The 26,233-nt window shown below is 45.6% G+C and overlaps 1 protein-coding gene across 5 annotated transcripts in view; it reads right to left on the bottom strand.

Annotated features, from left to right (window-relative positions):
* Nucleotides 1-26,233, bottom strand: part of TP53BP1 (tumor protein p53 binding protein 1) — a 71,542-nt gene that overhangs the window by 503 nt on the left and 44,806 nt on the right. For 3 of the 5 annotated variants that reach the window (XM_077828542.1, XM_077828543.1, XM_077828546.1), the window contains 12 exons: nucleotides 25,499-25,591; nucleotides 23,503-24,007; nucleotides 18,336-18,488; nucleotides 9,744-10,033; nucleotides 9,040-9,216; nucleotides 8,364-8,794; nucleotides 7,657-7,848; nucleotides 6,860-7,063; nucleotides 6,008-6,223; nucleotides 5,055-5,143; nucleotides 2,481-2,680; nucleotides 484-629 (listed from right to left, as the gene is read on the bottom strand). In XM_077828542.1, the coding sequence (XP_077684668.1) occupies nucleotides 484-629; nucleotides 2,481-2,680; nucleotides 5,055-5,143; nucleotides 6,008-6,223; nucleotides 6,860-7,063; nucleotides 7,657-7,848; nucleotides 8,364-8,794; nucleotides 9,040-9,216; nucleotides 9,744-10,033; nucleotides 18,336-18,488; nucleotides 23,503-24,007; nucleotides 25,499-25,591 (2,696 nt within the window). Of the gene's footprint in view, nucleotides 1-483; nucleotides 630-2,480; nucleotides 2,681-4,771; nucleotides 4,822-5,054; nucleotides 5,144-6,007; nucleotides 6,224-6,859; nucleotides 7,064-7,656; nucleotides 7,849-8,363; nucleotides 8,795-9,039; nucleotides 9,217-9,743; nucleotides 10,034-18,335; nucleotides 18,489-23,502; nucleotides 24,008-25,498; nucleotides 25,592-26,233 lie in introns of those variants that run through there. The other 2 variants (XM_077828547.1, XM_077828545.1) reach the window with 2 other exon arrangements.

Here is a 26,233-nt window from a genome sequence, read left to right as displayed (position 1 = left end):
TGGAGCCTCAAGTGCCGAAGATCAAAAAACAAGGCTGCCCTTTGGCAGATGAATAAGCAGCTGCTTGGGTCCACATCCTACATGAGCTCCATGGCTCACCTGCACTACCTCTCCTGGAGAGGGACTGAAGGGAGAGGAGATTTATTGCCTGATAGCAGACCCAGAAGCGAAGCAACTGCTGACCTCGTTTTCCCTTTCTAAAAGCACAGACTGGACCACCACCTGAACTACTGCAGCATGCAAAAGTTCACTCCCAAAATGGAGTCAGTGGAAGAGTGGAGACTTCCCCATTTTATCCAGGCAGAGGCCTATCAGTTATCTTACCCTATGTCTGCTACCCCATCCCTGCTCTCACCTACAACAGCCTAAGCCCCTGATCAAGTCAATTCTAAATCAGTTTAAACTCCACACAAGACTGCACAGGCACTGAAGTCCCAACTACTGGATGTGAGATTCACACGAGGCTCTCTGGCTGGTGGGTACCTTTGTTCTGGGCATTCGAGTAATGTTGTTTAACTGATGCTGCTCCCCCTGTCATGAGGATTTCTGACCAGAGCTCCAGGAAGTTCTGCTGTTGGTCTGATACCAGAAGAACTTTCAGGTTACCAAAGGGGTTCTCTCGGGGATGCCTGGAAAAGGAACAAGAGGAGGGAAGGCGTGGCAGATCCCTACAGACTCAAAACAGTAACTTAATTCTATGGCCACTTACTCTGGTAGCCTGTTTGGTTAGTTATATGACCCCACAACACCCTTATATCTCAATGCCTCACAAACATCAATAATTTTATCCTCCCAACAGCCCTTTGAGGTAAGGAAGTATTAACTCCTTTTACAGATAGGAAAACTGAGGCACAGAGACTGATTTGCTCAGTCACATGATGAATCTATGGCAGAGCTGAGACATGAACACAGATCTCCCATGTTCCAGGCCGTGCCTTAGCTGCAATGCCACCATCCCTTCTCAGTGGGGGGAGAGAGAGGGGTGTGGCAGGACAAGAAAAGCGGTGGCTGGAGGGCATTGCTGAAACAAAGTATACTAGTGTTGTCCTCTTCTAATTTTTTAAGATCTTTCTGGTAGCAAGGTGCCTGCAGCTGAACCCAATATCCTGGGTGCATTTTCACCAGAGCTGCATACAGAGGGATTCTCACTTCCCTGTTCAATTAAGAGGATAACTAAAATTTAAGATGCCACTGTTTATGAAACCAAAATTGCAGACCTCCTGCTGCCATATCATTGAAAGCCCACATTCCTGCATCCCAGATTTCTCCCTCCCACTGAGTATTTGGGAACATTGGATTATTTCTTTCCCAGATGCATTAGCTGCATTTTCCCCAAAGAATCTCCTTGGAAATATGCAGGAAATAACAGTCTCTTTCTAGTTCCCTCTCTATTTTTCTGTCCTCTCAGTTTACTATGTATTTGCTAGTGCAACTAACATGTTAACCTTTCCCTTACCAGATCATTAATATTTAATAAAATAGATACTGTTGTGCGACTCTGCTGCATCCACTACACAGCCAATCTCAAGGAATATGATAACCTATCAGCTGCTTTACTCAAGTCCACAGCCAACATCTGCTGCTTTCTTTAATCAACTACAATTGTCGTTCAAATTTTGCAATAGATCTGCTAGTTTTCATGGGCTGGGTAACTCTTCTGGGGCCTGTCAAACCAAGTAATTGCCTGTTCACAAGTCATTCTAATGTTCTGAGACTTGAAAAAACCCTCTCTTTGGGCCGTGTCCCACCCTTCCCTTTCTTCACTCACTCATGAAATCACTTGCTTCAGTCATCTTCAAGTCTCTTCTATGGGGCCCTCCCAAGTTGTCCTTGATTCTAACTAATCTTCCTTCACTCATGCTGTTGGAATTCAGCCTTCCTCTGAATTCCCTTTTTTCTAGCACCTGGGAAACACTGGCCCCAGAATATGGGAGCACAGGAGGTAAGCAGAGGGGACAAAAGAGACTGGCCGATGAAAGCTGGGGGGTTCTAGAATTTGCCCCAGAAACTAGAGTGAGGAATACAGCTCCCTCTGCTCAACTGCATGTATTTAACCCGTTTGCTCCCCAAAAGCCCATGTCCTGATGGAGCCCAGGATCACGTGGTACAGAGAATAATTTCTGTCCTACTGGGGCGGGTGGGAGATAGCGTCTGCTATAGACACAGACCTTCCCAACTAGAGAATTCTGTTAGACAGCTCCAGCTGCTCTTCTCTTCCTTACTTCAGTTTTGCTTCTCATGTCCAGGGCTAAAGGCAGACTGTCACAGGAGATGGTCTGCTCACTGCACGACCCCCAAGTATTGCTCCCACGCATTAGGGAGAAAATGGGGAGCTATGTTCCCCCACTCTATCTAGTTACTTATGACTCCCATCATCACAGTAGTGCAGCACCTCCCAATCACTAGTGTAATTATCTTCACAACAACCCTCTTACTTTAACCCTACCTATGCCTTCAGATCCTGGTTACTTAGTGCTTACCACTCCAGCAGCCTTTGCTCTTGGAGGCTGTAGCCAGCTGGGAGAAGGTAATTACGGTAGTTTTGAAGCTGGTTAGCATGGCAACTGTCACGGACCCAGACATGAGATACACAGGGAATTCCACTGGCAAGGCACAGGAAGTACTTCCGGGTTCGGCAGTGCTGATCTGCAATCAGGAGACACTGATATGCCGCGTTACACTGGGGGGAGGCAAAGAGACAAAGTGTCAGAGCCTGGTACTACCTAGGCAGAGGAAGTATCCTTCCATAAAAACTCTTTAGAGGAAAAAAAAAGTGCAACTAAGAGCTGTCAGGAAGCACACAGGGCACGAGGAGAGGTGTGCAGCTGCTCCCTGAAGGACTACACTCCCCTAGCCATTCACTTAGGCATCGCACATGAAGTATATTCCCCCAGTCTTCTGTGAAGTCAGGTGGTTAAGGTGACTTGGTCATATGGCTAAGCCTGAAAAGTCCACCCCTTCCAGGGTCCTAAAGTCCAAGAAATCGTCTGTTCTGCTTCTGAGCTCTGCTATGGCCCTCCTGGGCTTTTATCAGTCTACCACTCATCTCCTTAATATCAGTGTTTCACCTCATAAGGCGGCAGTATGGGGGAACCCAGAGTCCAACCTATTCAGTGGTACTGAGCCCTGGGACCTCCTAAAAAGAGTTGGATTGCCTGCCCCTGTAACCAAACAAAAAGAGGACTTGTAGGAAGAGGCCCTGGGAAAGAGTGCATTACCAGCCTTCCTAGCTGGCCTCCTACCCTTCGAAGAACACTGATTCCTAGCAGTCCCTCTCAGCTTGGCTCTCCCAGCTTCCAACAGATCACCACTCTTCCTGGTGTTGGTCTCTTCACCCTGCCTCTGCACTCCTTTAGCAGCAGCATGCCTTCTGCCACAGTGCAGCCGTCTTTGGCCTCTTCAGGAACAGTATGAGCAGACACCCGTTCACCAGTAGTCTGTCTTTCCCAGGACGACTGTCTTTACATCCTCAGCAGGCCTGGCTCCTAGTCAGCTGACTCTTTGCCTCCATGTGGGGAGGGAGACCAACTCTGGTGCAGCTGAGCCCTCAGCCTTCTTAAAAGGCCACCTCACGCTATGATACAGGACTTAAAGATCTTCTAAACTCTGGAGGTGGAATCTTTTCTGGAAAGCCCATAAAGGCATCTGAGAGTATCCAAATATTTGGAGATTTAACCTCATGTTTCAAACCCTCAGGCTGGAAGATGTCTGGATCTTTGTATTTCACTGGGCCTTTCATCAGGAGATCCTCCGAGAGAGGTAGCTCCTGAGGAGTTCAGACACTTCTGGAGTCAAGGGATCCAGGAGTTGTAAGGTTAGCTGGGGGCTACTGGGGATTCCCTGACCCTCTCCAACATGATCTTCCGAGCAACTTTGATGAGAAGAGGCAGAGGAATGAAGGTCAGATCAGCTGAATGAGGAGTCATCTGTTCTCAAGACTGTTGATTCCAGCGCCTGGAGCAGAAGAGATCCAATGTTTTGTTCTTGCTGGAAGCAAACCAATTTATTTGGGGAGAGCCCCATTTGAGAAGCACTAGAGGGAGAATCCTGTTGTTCAGTTCCCATTCCCCTGGGGAACGAGTACAGCAGTTGAGCCAATTGACTTGGGTGTTGAACTTGCCCTTGACATAGGCTGTCCTGAGAGAGAATGGTTTCTTTTCTGCCCAAAGGAGGATTCTGGTGGTCTGCCTGCACAGAGGAACTGCAGGTCCTGTCTTGCCTGTTGATATAGACCACTGCTGCCTATTGCCCAACTGTACTAAGGCAGCAGAGGAGGTCAAGGGAGGGGAAAAGCATGTAAGGGCATTCCTGATGGTTCTAAGCTCTGGTGGGGAGGGAGGCACAGAGAAAGGAGGAGAGCTGCCCACAGTACGTACAGGGTTGTGGCTTATTTCCCTCTATGAGGCAGAGCTATCGAGAGACACTATGGACGGTGGCATAGAAGCAAAACACTCTGTGGGAATGGCTAACTGAATTAGTCAGTCTCCAGACCAGACAATTGTTATGAGAATTTGTTTTATCGATTTTAAATTTGTTGCCTCTCTTTAGGTGCCATACAGACATCAAGGAGACAGATGATGAATTTGAGCTCATCACATCCCCTCTTGTCATCTCCTCTCTAAACCAACAGTCTGAATTTTTTCAATCTCTGTTCACAACAGTCTTTGAGCAGTCCAAAACAATGCCCAGGTCTCCTCCTAAGTGGATATAGTTAATTTAGAACCCATGAGGTTCAAGAGCAGTTTAAATGATTTCTTCCAATGTGAATTACCTTGCACTTGTCAGTGACTTTCATCTGCTTTTGCTCAAGAGCATCAAATGCTGTGGGAAGATCAAAAGAGGAAGAAAAAGGTGCTAGGACCCCACTCCATCATCCAGCCCATCCCTCCCCACAGACATGAGCGTTCTAGGCATGACACAAACATTGCTTACACCACCCATCGCAACATGGTTCCAACTGCCCTGCTCTGTACTGCGCCCTCCCCTCACGTAGTTTCAGCTCCTCACCATTTCTGTAGGAATGCATTCTGGGCAATCAGACTGCATGTCCTCACCTGGGTTTCATTGAAGTCCTCCAGGATGTAGCCGGCTCCGGTTCGCAGCTGCAATGCTGTGTACTGTTTGTTGTAAGGAATTGAGAATTCTAGAACAAGAGGAGAAGAGAGCTAAAAGCCTTGGCTACCTAAGCTATGCACAGCCCATTCCCTCAGCCCACCAGAGAGAGACAGACTGACCCCACAAAGAAAAGGAGTACTTGTGGCACCTTAGAGACTAAACAAATTTATTTGAGCATAAGCTTTCGTAAGCTACAGCTCGCTCAAGAAAGCTTATGCTCAAATAAAATTGTTAGTCTCTAAGATGCCACAAGTACTCCTTTTCTTTTTGCGAATACAGACTAACATGGCTGGTACTCTGAAACGGACCCCACAGAGATTCTAGTATCAGGAAGATGTGGTGAGGACACAGAGCACCCCATGGAGATACAGCAGAGAACTGAGCACACTGCTGGCCAAAATGGTCACACAAGTAACTCATGAATCTGAACAGCTGCTTTTAAAATCAAAACATCAAGTTCATGCATATTACCACTGTATCTGCCAAAGGCAAGTTCAAGCCTCTTGTTTCTGCTTTCAAGCCTTAAGTCACTCAGCCCCATCCTGTGTCTGAGAGAGACTGTTTCCATATCTCCTCCTGCAATTTGCCAGTAATGCCAGCCGCAACACCATCTTCATTTCCTTCACTGACTGAAGGGCCTACAATCGTTACCATAATTCTCATCCTTTGCCTTCCCTTCCCAGACATCATATCCTTCACTGTAGGCTAAACTCCCTGAAGCAGAGACTGGGTCTGTGTTCATTTCTGTGAAGGGCCTAACACACAATGAGATAAACAGTAAAAAAGTGGGGACAACATGAATTTGCATACATGCCTGAGCAGATACCACCCAGCCCCTTTCCCTAACCTACAGGATTCCACCTGGAAATACAATTGGGAAGATTCATCTCACCTTCCTCTTCCTCACTACTGCCTGCAGGACCATCTGATGGTTTCTGGCGAATAGCCAGTTTGTCACTGGGGGTTGCCATAGTGAGAAGGAAAGCATAGCCCAGAAAGAGGGTCTTGTTGTGGGGCAATGGCCCATGATGCTCCTCCAGTGTCGAGGGATCTCCTGTGTGATCTCCACTTTCACAGGGGCTCACAAATTCACCTGCCCTCACAGCCCCTGTAGAGAGAAGGAACTGCTATGAAAGCCCCAGCATCGGGTCACCCAATGCAACGGCATCAGGGATAAATTCAGGCAGTTCCAGATGGCTCACCATGCTGGTACTTTTCCTTGGTGGATGCCACCTTGTGCTCCAGAATGAAAAAAAAAATAGTTAAAGTCTCTTGCCCTCGTGGTTGCAAAGAATTTCAAAAAATAACTGGAGTGTATCTAGCACAACGTCTGCTAGAGCATGCAGACAGCCTGAAACAATAGGTCAGAAAATGGACAGCTGTCCCACTCATCTCCATGAGTGTTAATTCTGAAGTCTAATCATGTCAATCGAAATGTCAATATTGTTAGGGTATTTCAGTGCTGATCAAAACATTCAAGGGGGAAGATGATCACATCACTAAGATCTGACCAATACTCTGCAAAGGACATCATGAATGGGCAGAACTTGGGACAGCATTGCAGTGTATTTTTAATCCTTCCGTCCAAGATAAAAGAGCCTATACATGACCAGGGAGAAGGATAGCCTCAAACACAGAGGCTGTGGGTTCCACACATTTGCTTAGGAGAAAGGTGTACTTTTGCATGTAGGGAGAGAAGCCTGCAGACCCTGAGTCTGTTTAGAGCAGAATGGAAGGTTCTTACCAGGTTTCATTGCTGCAGACTTGCGCCCTCGTTTGGCTGGGGATCTCTCATCTTCAGAAGCAACTAGCTTCCTCTTCCCAGACAGCAGGCCTGGGGCGACACGGGGACTCTCCTGTCCTTTTCGAGTGGGTGTAGTGCTGCTGCTGGAAGTGCTGGGTGAGCCAAAGTTACTGCGCCGCTTCCGCTTCCCCTCCACCAGGTTATCTAAACCACAGTAAGTCAGTGGCCAGTCATCCATCTCCCGCTCCCCCTCACCAAACCCACAAGCATCACCCATCCCAGAGCGATAGCCTCATAAGCAGAGCACACAGAGCTTTACACACCATCTCCTGACCCAGGGGGAGAGGATCAGCTTTCCTACATCTTGTGTCTTCGTTCACTCCCCATGAGACTCACTTTTCCTTACCTGCCTTCAGAGGGCTGACATCATCACATCCCTTCATTGAGCTAAGGATGCCTCTGCAGCTCCCTGCTCTTCCAGTCACCTCCCACTCTGGGCATCTGTTCCTTCTAGGCGAATCATACCTATGCAGCAACCACACAGTGCTGTCGGAGCAGCACTAGAAAGCAGAAGCAGCAAAGGCATGATCCATGCTTAATTAGGGCCTGTCCAGAGTCAGTTCCCACTGAATTCTTATGGATATCATGCAACACCTCAAGGCTGCAAAAAGACATAATATGACTAGCAAAGTCAGTGTGTTGTCAGCTTATGGTTCTACTGGCTTCACACCTGGAGTAACACATGGTTTGGATGCAGTTTGGGAAGCCTCCAACAGTTCAATGCAGCCACTTCTTACCCAGGCTGATGTCAGCTGCCTTGGTCAGGGGTGTGATTGGTTCATACGGACTCAGCCCAAACTGCTCCCGAAGTTTGTTTCCTTGTTCCAAGGACAGGATTACTGCCATACGCTTGTACCATTTCCTCTGGCCTTCCTTTTCAATACAGTAATACAGCTCTCCAGACTCCTTCCGGTGTCCCTTCACCACACCTGACAAGATAGCAAATTAGAACTGTTTACTGACAAGATCTTTGACTCTTCACACAATACACAGTCAACCTGTGGAACTCCTTGCCAGAGGATGTTGTGAAGGCCAAGACCATAACAGGGTTCAAAAAAGAACTAGATAATTTCATGGAGGATAGGTCCATCAATGGCTATTAGCCAGGAAGGGCAGGATTGGTGTCCCTAGCCTTTGTTTGCCAAAAGCTGGGAATGAGCGACAGGGGATGGATCACTTGATTGCCTGTTTTGTTCATTCCCTCTGGGGCACCTGGCACAGGCCACTGTCGGAAGACAGGATACTGGGCTAGACGGACCTTTGGTCTGACTCAGTAGGGCCGTTCTTATGTTATGTTCCTGACTCTACCCCACAGCCTGGCACCCACTTCCCAGCAGACAGTTCCTGCTGGATGCAGTGACCTAAACCAAGACCAAGGCCACTAGTCTTTTTCAGACCAGAGAGGAAGTGAGAAATTGAGCTGCAGGAGCACAGCTGTTGTTACCTGCACTGAAATACTCATCCTCAGAGAGCGCAGTCACCTCAGTTTCCAGTGGAATGGGATCGCAGAGTAAAATATCTTTGCCTAAGACATCACACTCATATCCATCGTCAAAGAGCAGCTTGTACTTCCCTGCCCCAACATCCTGGGTGATTGTCCCAGAATAGAAGTAGCCATTTGAGGACCACTTGGCTACCACTCGCAGGCCCACAAAGCTGCTCCCAGAGGATAAGTCCGCACTGTCCGAGGGACCTGCCACCACCTGCAAGGGAATTTCCGGAGAGTCACTTCGGCGCAAAGTGCAAGGGCCAGCAGCATCAAATCTGTCCCCACCATCTGGTGGGTGAACCACAATGCGCACAAAGGGCTTCTCCTCTGGTGATGCTGTAGTAGAGAGATCTTCCACCCCTAGTAGGCCACTCCCAGCTGCATCCCTGGGAAAGGGAGAGAAAAGAGATGTGAGCTCCATGGGAGCAGAGAAAGCAACTATCATGTACCAAAGGAAGATTTCCCACGCTAGGTACTTGCACAACCACTCCTTTCTCCCCCACCAACCATGAACCCTTGCAGTTCCCCACTGAGTCCCTTCTCACCCACTCCTCCCATCATATGCAGCCACCTGCTCCCTATTCACTCATTCAAAAAAGAGACCTTGTTCCATCCTACTTTTCCAGGGTACCTTGTTCCAGTTGCTCGAGATGGTGGGCGGCCCCTTCTCCCTCGCCCACGGGGTGTAAGAGGTGCTTTCCCACCCTGTCGGATGCCAGGTGCTGGGTCTTCATCCTCCTCACACGCTGTTGCTCCTGTCTGACCAGCCCTGAGAGGGGACCCTGGCTGGCCAGCTCCTTTTCTAGGGCTAGGGAATTAAGTGAGATTATTTCACTGCCCTAGAAGAAGCCATCAGCAAATCCACTCCTTCCAAGTTTCATTGTGTCCCTGATTTCTGGTGAGAAGTTTGCCTGACAGCTACCTTGCTGGCAGAGTTTCATGAAGTCTATGGGAAGCACTGCACGAAGGGGAGGCAAATCCTGTCCTTTCAGGAAGAAAGGAGGGGTTGGGAAAAATAAAGGAGAATAGAAGATTTTCCCTTTTCCATATATCAAATCAGATCCCTCCCAGGAAATGTATGCAATACCCCACCCTTAGGACAGTCACCATCCACTTGTCTTCTTGACACTTAGCAGCTCACCCTCTCCCCAACCTAAGGTTGCCAACCCCCCAAGATTGGCCTGGAGTCTCCAGGAATTAAAGATTAATCTTTAATTAAAGATTATGTCATGTGATGAAATCTCAAGGAATACATCAAACCAAAATTGGCAACCCTACCCCAACCCCACCCGCAATGAAGCGCCTGGCTTCCTGTCCCCAAGGCATTATACACACCTCAATTTTCCTAGGACTCCTCTACCACTGGGCAAGGCAAACTCTCCAGCTTCCATTCCGCTGACTTTCCCTTTGAAAGATCCAGCTCCCCTCCCTGAGCTACTGCCACCATGTGTAGCTGACATGCCACTACTGGCTCCACTAGATGTACGATGGAGACTCGAGGCCTTGGATGAAAGGGAGCTGATGTCACCAAGGTCCCCGGAGGTCAGTGACGAGCCCCCTGTTGTTCGGGAGGGGGAGATGTCTGTCTCACACTCCTGGCACTCCACTATGGGCTCTTCAGTTTCCTGAAAAGGAGAGGTCAGTCTATAAGAGACAGAAGCTGTATGTAGATGGAGGGTCTCTAGTGGTCAGATAAGAGAGCTCTGAGAGAAGAGGGGATCATGTTCATATCATGTGAACTTGAAAACATAAATCCAGCCCAAGAGAGGGAACCCTATCTCAGAAAGGGGCTGGACGAGCTCTATGTGAGTGATGAGAGGTTACTTCCCTTGTACAGTGACTGGAATTCTTTGAGATATTTGCTTCCTATGGAATTTCCACACGAGGGCATGCGTGCACCCATACACTCTTGCCTGGAGATTTTTTTCATTAGCAGTACCTGCAGGTCCATGCCTGCACCATATGCCTCTTCATGCTCCAGTATGGGGGCATATAGGGAGGAGCAGACTGTACCACTCCACTTCCTTCTCAAGCTCAGATCATGGTAGGCTTCGAAAGCAGAAGGAAAAGGAGGTAGGAAGTGGAGCATCTATAGGGACAAAACATCTCAAAGACCTCCAGTTACTGTTCATGGTAAGTAACCTCTTCCTTCTTGGAGTTATCCTACGGGCACTCCACATGAGGAGATTCCTGAGCCACATCTCAATGCACAGGAGGCTGCTGCAGAGGTAGATTCAGTACAGAGGTAGAACAGCTTCAAAGGCTGCATCTGCTCTGGAGGCCTATACTAAGGCATAAAACACTGTGAGAACATGAACATGGGGGATGAGTGGGCTGCCTTACAAATGTCCTTGATGGATACCTTCCTAATGGAAGTTGATTGAGCCCTTCTGGAAGGAGCAGTGATTTTAGGAGGAGGTGTACACCAGAGGATACCTAAATGGGTTCTGGGGTAGTCTCTGGGTGGAAATAAGAGCGAAGCCTCATCCTCTCAGCAAAGGAAAGGAAGAGCCTGGGGGAAACTCTGGAGGGCATAGTCCTGTATAGACAGAAGGCCAGAGCTCTAATTACATCCAAAGTATGGAGACTGGCCTCTTGCCTTAAAGAGTGAGGCTCGGGGTAAGAGACTGGTAGTTGGATGTCCTGAGGGATATGGAACTCCGATGAAACGAGAATGGGGACGCAAAGTAACTGTTAGGTAGAACACCGTACAGTAGGTTAGGCATGAGGGCACCTACTTCCCAATCTCTCCTCGCTGAAGTGAATACCATGAGGAAAGAAGTCTTGAAGGACAGGTGGAAGAATGAACAGGTTCCCATGAGTCTGAAAGGAAGACTTCTCAACACACTAAGCATGAAATTGAGGTGCCAGGGTGAAGTAGGGTCCCAAATTGAAGGAAACAGGTTATAATGTATTATGTTGATGCCCATGATGCCTAATGCATATTCATTAGAGGTTTCAGCTCCATTTCCTTATCTAAACTTTCACACCCCACGAATGTTGGAGTGCCCTTTTCCCACAAGTTACTAGGCCTTTTATCTCAAGCTTATTAGCATGTGTGTTAAATTAGTTACCACGGCATGGTTGGACTTCTGCTTATGTTCCTATCTTAAAATATCTCAAGCTGGCATCAACAAGTATATCTTATGGTTACCAATCAGCAGTTTAGTCATTACAGCATTCTATCTTCTGATAAGAACGGCCATACTGGGTCAGACAAAAGGTCCATCTAGCCCAGTATCCTGTCTTTCAAGAGTGGCAAATGCCAGGTGCTTCAGAGGAAATGAACAGAACTGGTAATCGAGTGATCCATCCCTGTCGCCCATTCCCAGCTTCTGATCAAGAGTTACTCTTGGTTAGCAGCTTGTGCTAAGGCTTTTTAGGCCTTGACTAGTTTAGCTAAGCTATTGTTTTGCAGGCCATGAGGTTTGTAGACACATTGCATTACTTCCTTAACTTATACCTATGTCTTACCTAGCAAATACACATACCTGTAGGCTACAACAACATTAAGTAATTCCTTTTAATGTTCTAAACTTGCCCCTTTTGGACAAATCCGCTCAAACAGATAACAACCACCCTCTTAAAAATGCCTTAAAGACAAGAGCATCCTTGGAAGTGTGATAAATGTGTTAGGTACTAAAGGACTGAACTGATTATCGTAAGTTAATATCATAAGAAATATTGATAATCGCCATTGTTTCTTGGTGTAAATGCTGAACCTCAACTCTAGAGTCTGTGATAATGGCTTGCAAGACTTTATTGTGTGTATAGCACACACCCAGAACAGTGGTTATGTCTATAGTGGAGTGCTGAACTGTTGCTTGTATACTAATGTGGCTCTGGGTGAACTAATAAATTGTTTGTTGAAGAATAAGCAAGTGTCCTGATTTAAGAAATACTGTTCAAGTTAAAAGCTGACCTGAAAAGAACCCAGCATTTAAAAAAAAAAAAAAAACCCATCACATTAGTAAGCTAACAGTCCCTGGACCAAATAAAGGACTATCCTAAAATATTCCATTCTACATTGGCTATAAACACGTATCCAGTTGGCAAACCTAGTTTGTTAGATTTCAGCTTTAAATCTAAGGGGCACCACGGCAAGTTATAAAAATTGATCCCTTTTCATGCTTACATCAATACTGATATGAAGGATCCAAAACAAAAATCTAAGGTATTTTCTGTGAGTCAAGTGAATAGAGATGTGAAAGTACATGTCCTGAAGGTCAAGAGCTAAAAGTCTAAGAGAACCAAGGAGGGTATTATAGCAGTAGTTAGGGTAACCATAATGAATCCAAAACACTGAATGAAGATACTGAGAATTCAAAGGTCGAGGATTAACCTTCAATACCCTTTCTTTTGGAACCAGAAAGTAGAGGGAATAGAAGCCTCTTCCTTTGAATTCTAAGGCTACTTTCTCCCAGCCCCAAGATGTATTAAGGAGTTCACTTCCTGTTCCAGAAGACTCAAGAGAGTGGTCCCTGAAAAGGGACAGGGAAGTCGGGGGTAGGCAGACACTGGAACCGAATGGAATACCCCTGGGCTTACTAACCTCAGGCCAGTGAGTCCTTAAGATATTCTCATCCAGTCTTCCAGAAAAAAGAAAGGTTCCCAATAGGGTCAGGAAAGTAGGATTTGTAGGAGGTTCCGTAGGGCTCTAGACACTCGCTGCACCTTCCTCCAAAAACCAGTTCTGATGTATGTCAGATGGAGCAAGGTGGAGCTGATGACCGATGCCTATGGAATCTCCTTCTCCTGTGCAGGGGCTCAGATGTGCACTACTGTGGCTAGCATTTGCAGTTGCAATAAGGCTGCTGTCTCTGTTGCTGCTTTCTCTGTGACATGGGAATATAAGAGGTCCAATGACTGAAGAATCGCCATAATGTCCCTATGACTGTGGAGTGCTTCATCCATAATATTGGCAAACAGATCAGCCCCCTTGAACAGGAGGTCCCCTGTGGCAGTTTGCACCTACTGTAGGATCCCAGATGGAGGCAAGCAGCATGATTCACAACAGCGGTGGATGCCATGGTCTTTCCACCATATCCAAGGCATACAGAGTGGCTTGGCAGAAGGTCCTGGCCATCAGTGGTCCTTCTGCAATCAAGGTTCTCAGTTCCTCCTGCTGGTCTTGTGGCAAGTGGTCCATCTTTGTCTCCCACAAAGAAGAAAGTCATACTTTGAGAGCAAAGCTTGATAAATCCGCCACCCTCATTTGGAGGCAGGTAGAGGAATAGATCTCGCAGCCAAAGAGATCCAATCTTTTCAAATCCTTCTCTCAAGGGGCATTTTTAGAAGCTCTTTGGATTTCTGCTGAACCTCCTGGACCACCAGGAAGTCAGAGGTCATGCACTGAAAAATACTGAAATCCCTTTGTGGGGCCTTGCTATTTTCTATCCACTTTCTTTGAGGTGGGTGGGATGGAAGTCAGAACATGTCAGATCACCTTAGCAGGCTCAAGGAGACCCTCATTAATGGACACTGCTACTATGCCTATTGTTGCTGTGTGGAGGATGTTCAACAGTTTATGTTGTTTCTCCTGAACGTCCAGCTCTTGGTGATCCTCTTGAAGTGGTTTTGGAAAACAAGAGGTTATTTACCTTTACAGTAACTGAAATTCTTCTAAATGTTTTGTTTTTAAGGGTGCTCCACTAAGTGTGTATACATATCCCCGTGCTCTTTCAATCAGATTTTTGGTACCAGAGCCCATGGGGTCTGCACTTGCATCCTGTATATCCTCGTGCTCTGATCGGAGGGCATATATGGAACTCTCTCTCAACTTCAAAATTTGGCATGGCAAGGACTCCAAAATAGAGGGAAAGGAGGGCAAAGTGGAGTGCCAATTGAGACAAAACATCCAGAACTGCAGTTACTCTACAGGTAAGTAGCCACTCCTTCGAGTATTTGTCCCTGTGAGTGCTCTACATTAGGTGGCTCCTGAGCAGTGTCCCAATAATGGAGGTGGGTGCTGAGGAGAGATCTAGTACAGATCGGAGAACAGCTGTACCCAAGGCTGCATCTGCCCTGGAAGCATGCACAATAGCATGGTGCTGGGAAAAAGTGTGCACAATGACCAGGCATCAGCTTTTCAAATGTCTTCAGTGGGCATGTTCTAAAGCAGGGCAACAGATGTAGATTGTGACTAGTGGAATGGGCAGTCTCGCAGAAGACACTCCTCCTCCATCAGATTCAGGAGTAGATTTGATGGTTATTAGCATATATGTTAATTAGCATATTAATTTGGGGGGGGGGGGGGTGGGAGGAGGCACGTGGCGACTCCCTACTAAATCGGATAGATTCCGAAGAGGGGTAACTGATCCCAGGGCCCTCACTATGGCCTGTTGGAGGAGTCAACAGATGGTAATAGGAGTCTGAGTGACTGAGCCAAGTGAGGTGGTGGCTGGTCCCAAGGCTGTGGGGTTCTCCTGGGAAATGAATAAGAGCAGTACAAAAGGAGCAGTTCTTCCAATGGGTCTGAATCTCCTGAGGAGGAAAAAGCCAACTTGAGTTCTAGTGTTGTTACTGTCAGTGCTGTTGAAGAGGTGTAAGCTGTGTATGGAGGGGGGAGCCGGGAAGGAGATGACCTCTGGAGATCCCTTCCAGAGCTTATCTAGTTCATTCCCCTGCACTCATGGCAGGACTAAGTATTATCTAGACCATCCCTGACAGGTGTTTGTCTAACCTGCTCTTAAAAATCTCCAATGATGGAGATTCCATAACCTCCCAAGGCAATTTATTCCAGTGCTTAACCACCCTGACAGTTAGGAATCATAGAAGATTAGGGTTGGAAGAGACCTCAGGAGGTCATCTAGTCCAATCCCCTGCTCAAAGCAGGACCAACACCAACTAAATCATCCCAGCCAGGTCTTTGTCAAGCCGGGCCTTAAAAACCTCTAAGGATGGAGGTTCCACCACTTCCTTAGGTGACCCATTCCAGTGCTTCACCACCCTCCTAGTGAAATAGTGTTTCCTAATATACAGCCTAGACCTCCCGCACTGCAACTTGAGACCATTGCTTCTTGTTCTGTCATCTGCCACCACTGAGAACAGCCGAGCTCCATCCTCTTTGGAACCCCCCTTCAGGTAGTTGAAGGCTATCAAATCCCCCCTCACTTTTCTCTTCTGCAAACTAAATAACCCCAGTTCCCTCAGCCTCTCCTCATAAGTCATGTGCCCCAGCCCCCTGATCATTTTCGTTGCCCTCCACTGGACTTTCTCCAATTTGTCCACATCCTTTCTGTAGTGGGGGGAACAAAACTGGACACAGTACTCCAGGTGTGGCCTCACCAGTGCCGAACAGAGGGGAAATAATCACTTCCCTCGATCTGCTCACAATACTCCTAATAATACAGCCCAATATGCCGTTGGCCTTCTTGGCAATGAGGGCACACTGCTGACTCATATCCAGCTTCTCGTCCACTGTAATTCCCAGGTCCTTTTCTGCAGAACTGCTGCTTAGCCAGTCAGTCCCCAGCCTGTAGCGGTGCATGGGATTCTTCCTTCCTAAGTGCAGGACTCTGCACTTGTCCTTGTTGAACCTCATCAGATTTCTTTTGGCCCAATCCTCCAATTTGCCTAGGTCACTCTGGACCCTATGCTACCCTCCAGCGTATCTACCTCCCCCCCCCCACTTAGTGTCATCTGCGAACTTGCTGAAGGTGCAATTCAGCCCATCATCCAGATCATTAATAAAGATGTTGAACAAAACCAGCCCCAGGACCGACCCCTGGGGCACTCCGCTTGATACCAGCTGCCAACTAGACATCAAGCCATTGATCACTACCCGTTGATTTAGGAATTAGAAAGTTTTTCTTAACGTCCAACCTAAACTGCCCTTGCTGCAATATAAACCCATTGCTTCTTGTCCTATCCTCAGAGGTTAAGGAGAACAATTTTTCTCCCTCATCCTTGTAACAACCTTTTATGTACTTGAAAACTTATCACCTCCTCCCCCCTTAGTCTTCTCTTCTCCAGATTAAACAAACCCCATTGTTTCAATCTTCCCTCACAGGCCATGTTTTCTAGACCTTTAATCACTTTTTTTGCTCTTCTCTGGACTTTCTCCAGTTTCTCCACAACTTTCTTGAAATGTAGCTCCCAGAACTGGACAATACTTCAGTTGAGGCCTAATCAGCGCAGAGTAGAGTGGAAGAATTACTTCTCATGTCTTGCTTACAAACACTCCTGCTAATATATCCAAGAATGATCTTTGATTTTTTTGCAACAGTGTGACACTGTTGACTCATACTTAGCTTGTGATCCACTATGATCCCCAGATCCCTTTCTGCAATACTCCTTCCTAGGAAGTCATTTCCCATTTTGTATGTGTGGAACTAATTGTTCCTTCCTAAGTGGAGTACTTTGCATTTGTCCTTATTGAATTTCATAATATTTACTCCAGACCATTTCTCCAGCTTGTCCAGATAATTTTGAATTTTAATCCTATCCTCCAAAGCAATTACAACCCCTCCCATCTTGGTATCACCCACAAACTTTGTAAGTGTATTCTCTATGCCATCACCTAAATAAATGATGAAGATATTGAACAGAACCAGACTCAGAACTGATCCCTGCAGGACCCCACTCAATATGCCCTTCCAGCTTGACTGTGAACCACTGATAACTACACTCTGGTAGTTAGCGCACGGTACACTGGATCACTGCAGTTTTCACACACCAGCTTACCATGCATTAACTCACCATTTAGACATGTCCTAATTTTCAGTCAGTCACTTTCCAAATCACCATTCTTCAGATAGCACTAAGATTCCTCACTCTCAGCAACAGCAGAGTCCCAGGGATGGTTGCAATTTAAATCTAACCTGCCAGTTGTCTGAATACCAAAAAGGCACACTATTTCTTAATGTAGGTGTATGTTCACACAGCAGCAGCAATTAATCTCTCACTTCTATAGGGCCATATATTTATATAAGGGCTCAACTGATTTTGTAAGATAAGAACATGGATCTCAGCCTGAAAGCATAAGATGTTTTATTGCCCCAAGCCATGTTCCCTCTAAGGTGTGCACCTGTGCAGGAGGCCACCAAGGGCTGCGCAGGGGCGCACACTGCAGTCAGGGGCATGGGGTGTGCAGGGCTGCAGTGACTCTCCCCGGCTGCAGCAGCCCCGGGACCAGAGCGGGAAAGACGCTTTCCCCCAGCTCAGGTGCCGCTGTGGAAAGAAAGGGTTGGAGGGAGTCCTCTCTCCCCACCACAGCCCTGGGCAGCCTACACCCCAACCCCACCACAGAGCCTGCACCCCAACCCTCTGCCCCAGCCCTGAAGCACCTCCCACACTCCAAACCCCTCGGCCCCATCCCTGCCACACATCACCTTCATACTGGTGCACATAACAAAATTCATTCTGCACATGGATTGGAAAAATTAGAGGGAACATTGAAAGGAATGTTTTTGAGACTCTTCTGATAGGATATTAGGGATTGGAATGGAAACCCCTCTGAAGTCACTTGCTATGGCAAAGCAATCAAGGAGGTTTCTACTGATTCCTCGGTCTCCCAGGAGGAATGTTAGCTCCAGAATGATTATAATGCAGCACTAAGTTACACAGTTTTGTTAAATCACCAAAGAGATTGTTGTTCCCTGTTGGAATTTTTACCCCTCTGAAATCCTCAATGTTGTGGGTAGCAGATATTACACTATGCTGAAGTAATACGGTCACCACACAAGAAATGTGGCATCAACACAAGGAAGCAGCTTTTTGTTTAAACACAGTGTGATTCTTAATGAAAGATGTTCAAATCTCATAGGGGGTGAGCAAAGATCAGTGCCAGAGCATGGCAGCCTGTTAAGTTAACTCTGCTGTTTCCTGTGGCCACACAAATACCAGCAGGCAAGGTCCCTGCTTATTTGGATTTAATGTGTCCTCCTGAAAACAGATCACCACATTCACCCCTGAAATTGGATTTACCTCAGTGATCTTCCGCTCTACCTCAGCACCATCTACGTAGTAAACATCTGTGATGATACGTGTGACAACTGTGCGCACTTCACGGATGGTTCGCATGTGGCGATGCTGGACATGGCCTCGGGGTGGCTGGGGCAGGTTAAACTCCTCCTCTCCCTGAAATAACAAAATGAACTAATAAATATGAAAGTAAGCCACCCCACTGCACAAGTATTTTTGTTGTGTAATTCTGTGAGCACCATGTTACCAGGAGACAACATTCAACAAACTGTTTTAACACCAGACTCTGATCAAATTTCTGCCATGATTCCACACACAGGCTTCTCCACAACATTCTTGATTCTGGGCTGCCTCAGGACTGTTGTGCAGAGGACTTCATAAATTGTTCATGGTAACGGAAGCCCAATTCAGCCTGCTACACAATACTCGCAGCTGGAAGCCCGTGCTGTTGCAAAGGTGAGGCAGTTGGGTCAAGTAATCCACTATCTGTGCAGTGTCCCTCATATAACCAATGCAACTGTTGCATGCAAATTAGCTGTAAAGGTAATGATTGGTTGAGTTACATCTGATATCACACTAGTCTAGGACAGCGGTTCTCAAACTTTAGCAACCTGAGGACCCCCACTTTTATTTAAAAATTTTCGCGGACCCCCCAAGGCTACTGATGTTATTTACATTTGAAGAAAAAAAAATTCCGTGTTCATGAAAAGCTCTATCATTAATTTTTTGTTTATAAACTATTGTACCACTAAAATTTTTTTTATTATTATTTATTAGACAGATACCCAGACACATTTATGTAAGGAACTATTCTAGCTGTTTAGATTTAATGATAATAAAAATAAAGAAAACTTCATAAAAAAACACACAAGCTAACAAAACATTAATGCAAAGGATGTTGTTTTGCCGAAACAAGATCGCAAACGTTTGGCTCGTTGGTGGAAAATTGTATTCTTAGATCTGCTTCTACAGTCAGTCGGTTTCTGTAGTTTGATTTCACATATAAAAGTGCAGAGAATGCCCATTCACATAAATATGTTGTGGGAAATGGCATTAAATACTTGAACGCTTTGGTTGACAGTTTGGCATAATCAAGTCTCAGACATAACCAAAAGTCTACCAGACTGTACTGATTGAAAATCAATTTCAAAGGAGGTGTCACATGAAAGGCAATTTTCTTCAGATGAAGTTAAACTTTTGGTGGTGTTGACATCTAACATTGAATGGATCCCGGATCCAATTGTTACCGGAATTGGGAAGAGGAAGATAATCCCTGAAGTTGTTCTTCAAAACCTGAAAATGTTCAATAAGAACGTTTTGTATTTCATCACACAGCTTTTCTTCGGACATTTCAAGAAAATCATTCAGCATTGGAAATGATTCACACACAGTTCTGAAGACAATTTGACCATAAAGTCCAATTTTTTAAATCAGCACTTCCACTGTGTCTTCAACTTTAAATATTGGGCATAGCTACCCCTGGTAGGCTCAAATTTAGTCCATTCAAATAGGTGAAAATATCGGCCAAGTACGCTACCATAACTAACCACAAAAAATCACGGATATGCTTGCTCAGCTGAAATGTCGTATCTATGAAAAATATTCATATTTCATCATACATCTCAAACAAGCGGTTGAGTACTTTCCCACGAGACAACCAACGCACTTATGAATGTAAAAAGCCGTTTATGATCGCTACTCATGTCATCGCAAAGGGCATTAAAGATGCAGGAATTTAGTGGATGAGCTTTAATAAAGTTGACCACTTTCTCCACCTCATCCAGCGTTGTCTTCAGTTTTCCTGCCTTTTTTCTAGTAGCTAATGCTTCTCATGGTATACGCTAATGATTCCACGTAACTGTAGGTATGAGATCCTTAACGCGTGCAATGAGTCTGCTGTACTTTCCTGACATTGCACGAGCCTCATCAATAGGGATTCCTACACATTTTGACCACTTGATTTCATTTATTATGAAATCATTCAGATTATTAAACACAGCTTCAGGGGTAGTATGTGTTGGTAATCCATGGCAAAATAGGAAATCTTTGTTAGTTTTACTGTCGAATTCATATCAAATGAATGCCAGCAAATTAGCATTGCCAGAAACATCTGTACTTTCATCCAGTTGCAGTAAATAATATTGGCTTTTGTATACCCTTGTAATTAACTGCTCTTTTATATTCACAGACATATCTTCAATTCTACAGGTGACAGTGTTGTTGGATAGTGAGATCAAATTTCAATCTTTTGCAGCTTTATCCCAAAGCATTGCACTGGTCATTGCTTTTGCAGCAGGCAGAATTAGTTCCTATGCAATAGTGTGAGGTTTCCCTGCCTTTGCTATTAGTAGGGATACTTGATAAGAAGCAAACACAGCCTTTTGTTATCAATTTCTGGCTTGCACATAGTTTTCGCTGCTTGTTTTGGAAAAATTCGAAAGATTGGTTCACATTTTGCTTATATTTAGTTTCTAGATGTTGGTGAAATTTGGCTGTTTCATGCATTCGTCGGATAATAATTCATAACAGAGGACACATTGTGCTTTCTGCCAGTCTTCAGAATCTGAACTCGTAAATCCAAACAATAAATATTCGTCACGGTACTTATGTATTTTGCATTTTAGTTCAAGTGTTTGAGTAGTTTCACTCAAGCATGATGCACCTTCACTTGAGTCACCATTATTTTTACATTTTAACCAGCGATCCATAATTAATTATTGGCACGTAAACTAATGTCAAAAAGTGTATAAAAACAGAAAATGCATGTATAATATGATACCACAAAACAAGGGTAAGAACATGAGCTTCAACGCACAGGTGCCGACTTCTAATTTTCCCCAGGAGTGCTTAACCCCTGTTCAGCCCCAGGCCCTGCCCCCACTACACCCCCGCCTCTCCTCTTCCTGCCCCCTCCCCTAAGCAAGCCCCATCCATGCTCCTCCCAGCGCCTCCTGTTGATCAGTGGGGCCGGCAGCCCTGGACATGACTTGCGGACCTCCTGGAGTACCCTCACAGACCCCAGTTCATGAAACACTGGTCTAGGACACTTGGCAAGTCATAGATACATGCCTTACTGTAGCTGAAAGCCTGTGGTGTCACACTGATGTAATATGTAAAATCAAAATGGCTGAAAACTTAAAAACGGAACAGTCACACACAGTGAATCCCAATGCTGATTGAACCTAGTGACATTCTGAACAAAAAGAACCCTCAAACATGCTCCTAGCGGTTTCCATTGTTTCACACTGAATCAGATATTCTACAAAGCAGAGTGACCCACAGAGGGACAACCCTGAAATATTATATAGAGTAAGTCAGCAAAGTTGAAGACAAATATTGGTATTAACTAGACTGCTTAAATTAAAAGCAGTGTGGTAGGGAGTCTTCAAGCACCCTGGTAAAGTCACAAGTTGTCATGGCACAGGCTGAAAGATTCTAGAAACAGGAGGAAGTTAAAATCACCAAAATACATTTATTGGTTAAAGTTGGGAATGAAATTGCCTTTCCTTTCTGGGCATTGCTTATTGGGGTCGGGGTGTCTCAACAAAACATCTAGGATGCAAGTCAGAGTTTCCTGCTGTGGCCCACTCAGTCACGTCATCTCCCCACTCCACCTCATTTCTCCTCTCTCTTTCTGGCTTACACGGTCAAGACAAACCTACTCTTGCAACACTGCTGCAAGCCCCATGACCAGACAGGCAAGCTAAAAAGCAGTGCCTTAAACAGCTTGTTGCCGGTAAAAGTTTGCCCGGTCTTGGAAAGGTGGATACAACTGTGTGACAAGTCTTGGCTGTGACAGCAGAATTGCTCTTTGCTATGCTTTCCCTTTTGGGTGAGTTTGTCTTGTTTCATCTTACAAAGAAGTAGGGTCAGACTTCAACAGTAACAAGAGCTCAGGACCATCCAAATGAACTTTTTCCTTTTCCTCCAAACAGGACAGTCAATTGTCTAAATGAAAGCCTTACATAATTCTTTATGTTTCAATAGCTTTAGCTGTTTTCCTTCTTCTGTGTTTAATAAAAAGGTTTTTAATGGCAATTGTTATAATGAGAGGAAGCCAATGATAACTTGATACAGAATCCCAAACCACAAAACTGTTTAATGTGAAAGTAAGATATTTTAACAGCTTAACATTTGTTGGATATGAGATGCCCCCTTATCAAAATATTACCAACCAGTGCTCTGGAAACAGAGCAGAATATGTAAAAAGCCTTAGGAAACAGGAGCTCTCTTCCCATAGTGTTTCCAGTCCAACAACAGCCTTTGCACCTTGCACAGGAAGCTAGGTGATTAAACGGGAACATCCAGATCATATTCAGCTTCTCCTTGAGGTAGTCCAATGGCAAGGGTGCCATAGGACTGGAGTAAATGGAAGGAGCCAAAGCTGGATGTGATGGAAACTATGAAAATACCCAATTGGGTCAATTCAATCTGCATAAATTTATCAAGGAATCTTCTTGCCTAATAAGTCATATCCCGGGCCTTGTGTCTCCTTCTGATTTGGAGTTTGCCAGAGAATCCACCAGTTGCTTTCATTTAAAGCCACTACATATTTTCTAGCCCTTATGGTTGTGAAGAAACCTTCAGAATGTGACCCCAAAGCTGTGGTCTTCTCAAGTATGCACACTTCCTTACAATAGTTCTGAGGCTTTGGTCAGTCCATTACATTCCTCTCACTGGGTTCATCTCAGGAGGAAAAATTTAATAGAACAACATTTTAAAGGTATTTCTTTCCAGGAACACTCCATGAACATGCTTATCCATGGCTATTGGATGAAGTCACAGTGATAAGGGCTGGTTGCGTGCAGAAGAGTTCAAACCCCTTCCCTCAAGAAGTTACTTCCACCCCTGCCCAGCAGAGAGAGGGAAAGAGGAAATGTATTACCTTACCTGTATCCTGGGTACAAAAAAGCAGTCACCAGCCATACACCTCCCCAGGTGACAGATGCCCAACATTCCACTACACAGCTCTCCCCACCCACTGAGACTACTTCTCCATTGCAGTTTTAGTACATTCAAACTTTAGGGCTGAGGATGCAAAGTAAAACCACCGAAGGATACTGTACTGACTGGAGCATTATTTCCATATCTAATGCAGTAAAGTCTTCAATTTCAGAACCCAGGGGCTTGAAACTACATAAAAGCGACCTGAGCTTTTGCTCATTCTCACCTGGCTGTGCAGAGACTCAGTGTCATCTCCAGGGGCATTCACAAGCTTCTCCCCGCTCTCCTCAGTTTGGACCTTGGCATCCTGTTGGCCAGGCCTTTGCCCAGCCATGCTCGTTCCCACTTCTATCTGGCTGCTCACTCCCGTCACTGTCTGTGTTGCTGTTGACACAGCTGCTGAGGCCAAAAGAGAACCTCCTGTAGTTTGGACCTCTTTGTTACTGGTGCCAGCCCACATCTGCTGGCATTTATCCCTCTCTTGGGCTGCCAGAGCCTTACTCAGCTTCTCCTGTGTGCTCTTCCCTTCCTTTTCCAGATCTCTTTCAATATCAACTTCCACAGCCTCTCCCTCTTTTGCATGGGATGGCGGATGTCCGGAGTCCTGCTCTGTGGGCTGAGAAACTTTAATTTCCCCACAAGAGGTGTGCTTCTGACACTGTTGCCAAGCTTCAGGATCATCATGCATTTCCTCCTCCTCCTGTGTGCTTGGGAAACTGAACAGGTTCCCCCTGCAAACCAATCAAATGCAGATCAATATTAAGATGTTCAAAACAATGGGTGCCCAAGCACCCACCACACGCAAGCAGGACTCCCCGTGGCTTTTTATGTGATGTTCATTTAATAATCTGTCAGGAGTGCATAAGAATCACTTAGTTTTATGCATTGGGAACAGATTAACTGGTGGTTCTACTACAACCTTCCTGTAGCTAAACACAGCAGTGTTCCTCTAAGTGCCAATGTTCCTTTGAAATGTCAGCACCTCCAAAGTTACCCAACCCGTGGCAAAGATGACACTTAGCACAAACTAAAGCATTAACTGAAGTGTGTTTTGCTCCAGGTATCCAATACCAGCTAGACACAGCCCTACTGGTAGTTATCCAATCTTCAGGAACCATCACACTTTCCTGTACCATTCCTTTGGTGTTACAGTGGCTAAGGACAATGAGAAAAGTAACTGGGAGACGATGTAGAGGAGCAAACACTAATATTTTCCTCAAGTTTTGACTAGACTTTATCTACCTTTTGCTGACTGGCCATTTGCCCCAACCTACTCCCACACTGATTCTCAGTCTCTTCACCTCAGCCTCACTTCACACATACCCCTCATGCATTCCTTCTCTCCCTCTTTTCTCCTGCTCTATCCCTGTCACCCCACTCCCTTTCCTTGTATTGCCATTTGGCTAAACCCCATTATACCCCCACCAAAAAAAAAAAAAAAAAGGGGTAGTGAACCAAACATGGCATTTGCTAGTATCTCATCCTTTTGTCTGTCTTGTCTAGATAGACTAATCTTCTCAGGGCAGGGACTACCTACTGCTCTGTGTTTGTATAGTGTCTAGTACTATGGGGCCTCAATCTTGGTAAGTCCATAGGCACTGCCATAACAAACATTAATACTGTACACAATGTATGTTAATCTGCTGTATGTGAGAGCCCATACCCCTGTAATCTCACTCCCCAATCAACAGATGTTAAGCAAGGTGCAGGAGTGAAAAGCTTCTGGGTGCTAGTGGCTTACACAGTTATACTGCATTGTCATCTAACAGCTACCAGTAAGCACTTCTATAACCCTTTCATTTTAATTTGGCGATAGCCAGCCGCATGTGTGAGGAAAAAAATTACTTGGAAAAAACAAGAAACAATAGCTGATATGGTAGCAAATAAGACCATGCGATTTTTGGCAGGATAAGCAAAGGGCAGGGAGGCAATAGCCCCCTTGTATGGATGGCTTCTGAATGACCCACCTACAACACTCTCTTCGGCTCTGGGCATCTCACCCAGCAGCAATCCTCACATCAAACTTCAAAGCTAGAGAGCACAGCTTGGTTACTGCATGACCCACACCTACCAGTCATATTACTGAGTACATGCACACAGTGCCCCCCCCCCCCATCTTTCTCTAGAGGTCACTCCAGAATCAGTGACACAGCACAGGGCTCCTAAAGGGACATGGAACCTCACTACAGGGCCAAACAAGAATAAAACGCAAAGCTCTATACCTAAATGGAGAAGCAGGAAGATCATGACCTCTGGCCTCATCCTCTCGTCGTACTTCACAGACACGACTAAACACAGACAGTGTCTTCTGTGAGCTAGTTGTAGAGATTAAAGAAACAGGTCACAATCACAGGAACTAGGAAAGTACTGTCATTGGAAAGGAGAAATGTCTAAAATCACTAGAACCAACAAAAGACTGGCCTTTAGGCTGATTAATTTGTTGTGCCATAAATCAGCAAAGCAGTTGGAGTTGGTCAGAGCTCTCCAGGGTCAAGAGACAACTCACAATTGTAAGAAGTTGTTGCCTACTTCCTTCATCTCAGGCTCCTTTTTGCCAGCCAGGAGAAACTCAGTAGCTTGAGACAGTGCAATAAGCATGATGTCAGCATTACACTAGCTTTCGAGAAAGTACAGTATCATGGTCCAGTACTCCCTTGCTGCCACAAGGTGGCGATATTAGATCATTTGCACCTTACATTTTAATACCCTCCTCTTCCCAGTGAGAGCTGATAATAGCTTTCATGACACAGCAAAAAAACACCTGAGATGACAAGCTCGCAACACACTTGAAAGGTCAAACTCACCACACAACTAGAAAGCTTCCCCACTCTCAGAAAAATGAGTGATGGCAACGCTCACACACACAGCAGGCAATTCTGTGGCAAAGGTCTCTTAATAGCACTTATTTCAGGATTCCACCCCCCAAACAATCTGAATCTTTCACAACCAAATCCTGG

Source organism: Eretmochelys imbricata, chromosome 10, assembly GCF_965152235.1.
Source record: "Eretmochelys imbricata isolate rEreImb1 chromosome 10, rEreImb1.hap1, whole genome shotgun sequence".
NCBI lineage: Eukaryota > Metazoa > Chordata > Testudines > Cheloniidae > Eretmochelys > Eretmochelys imbricata.
This window is presented reverse-complemented; position numbering and strand designations above follow the sequence as displayed.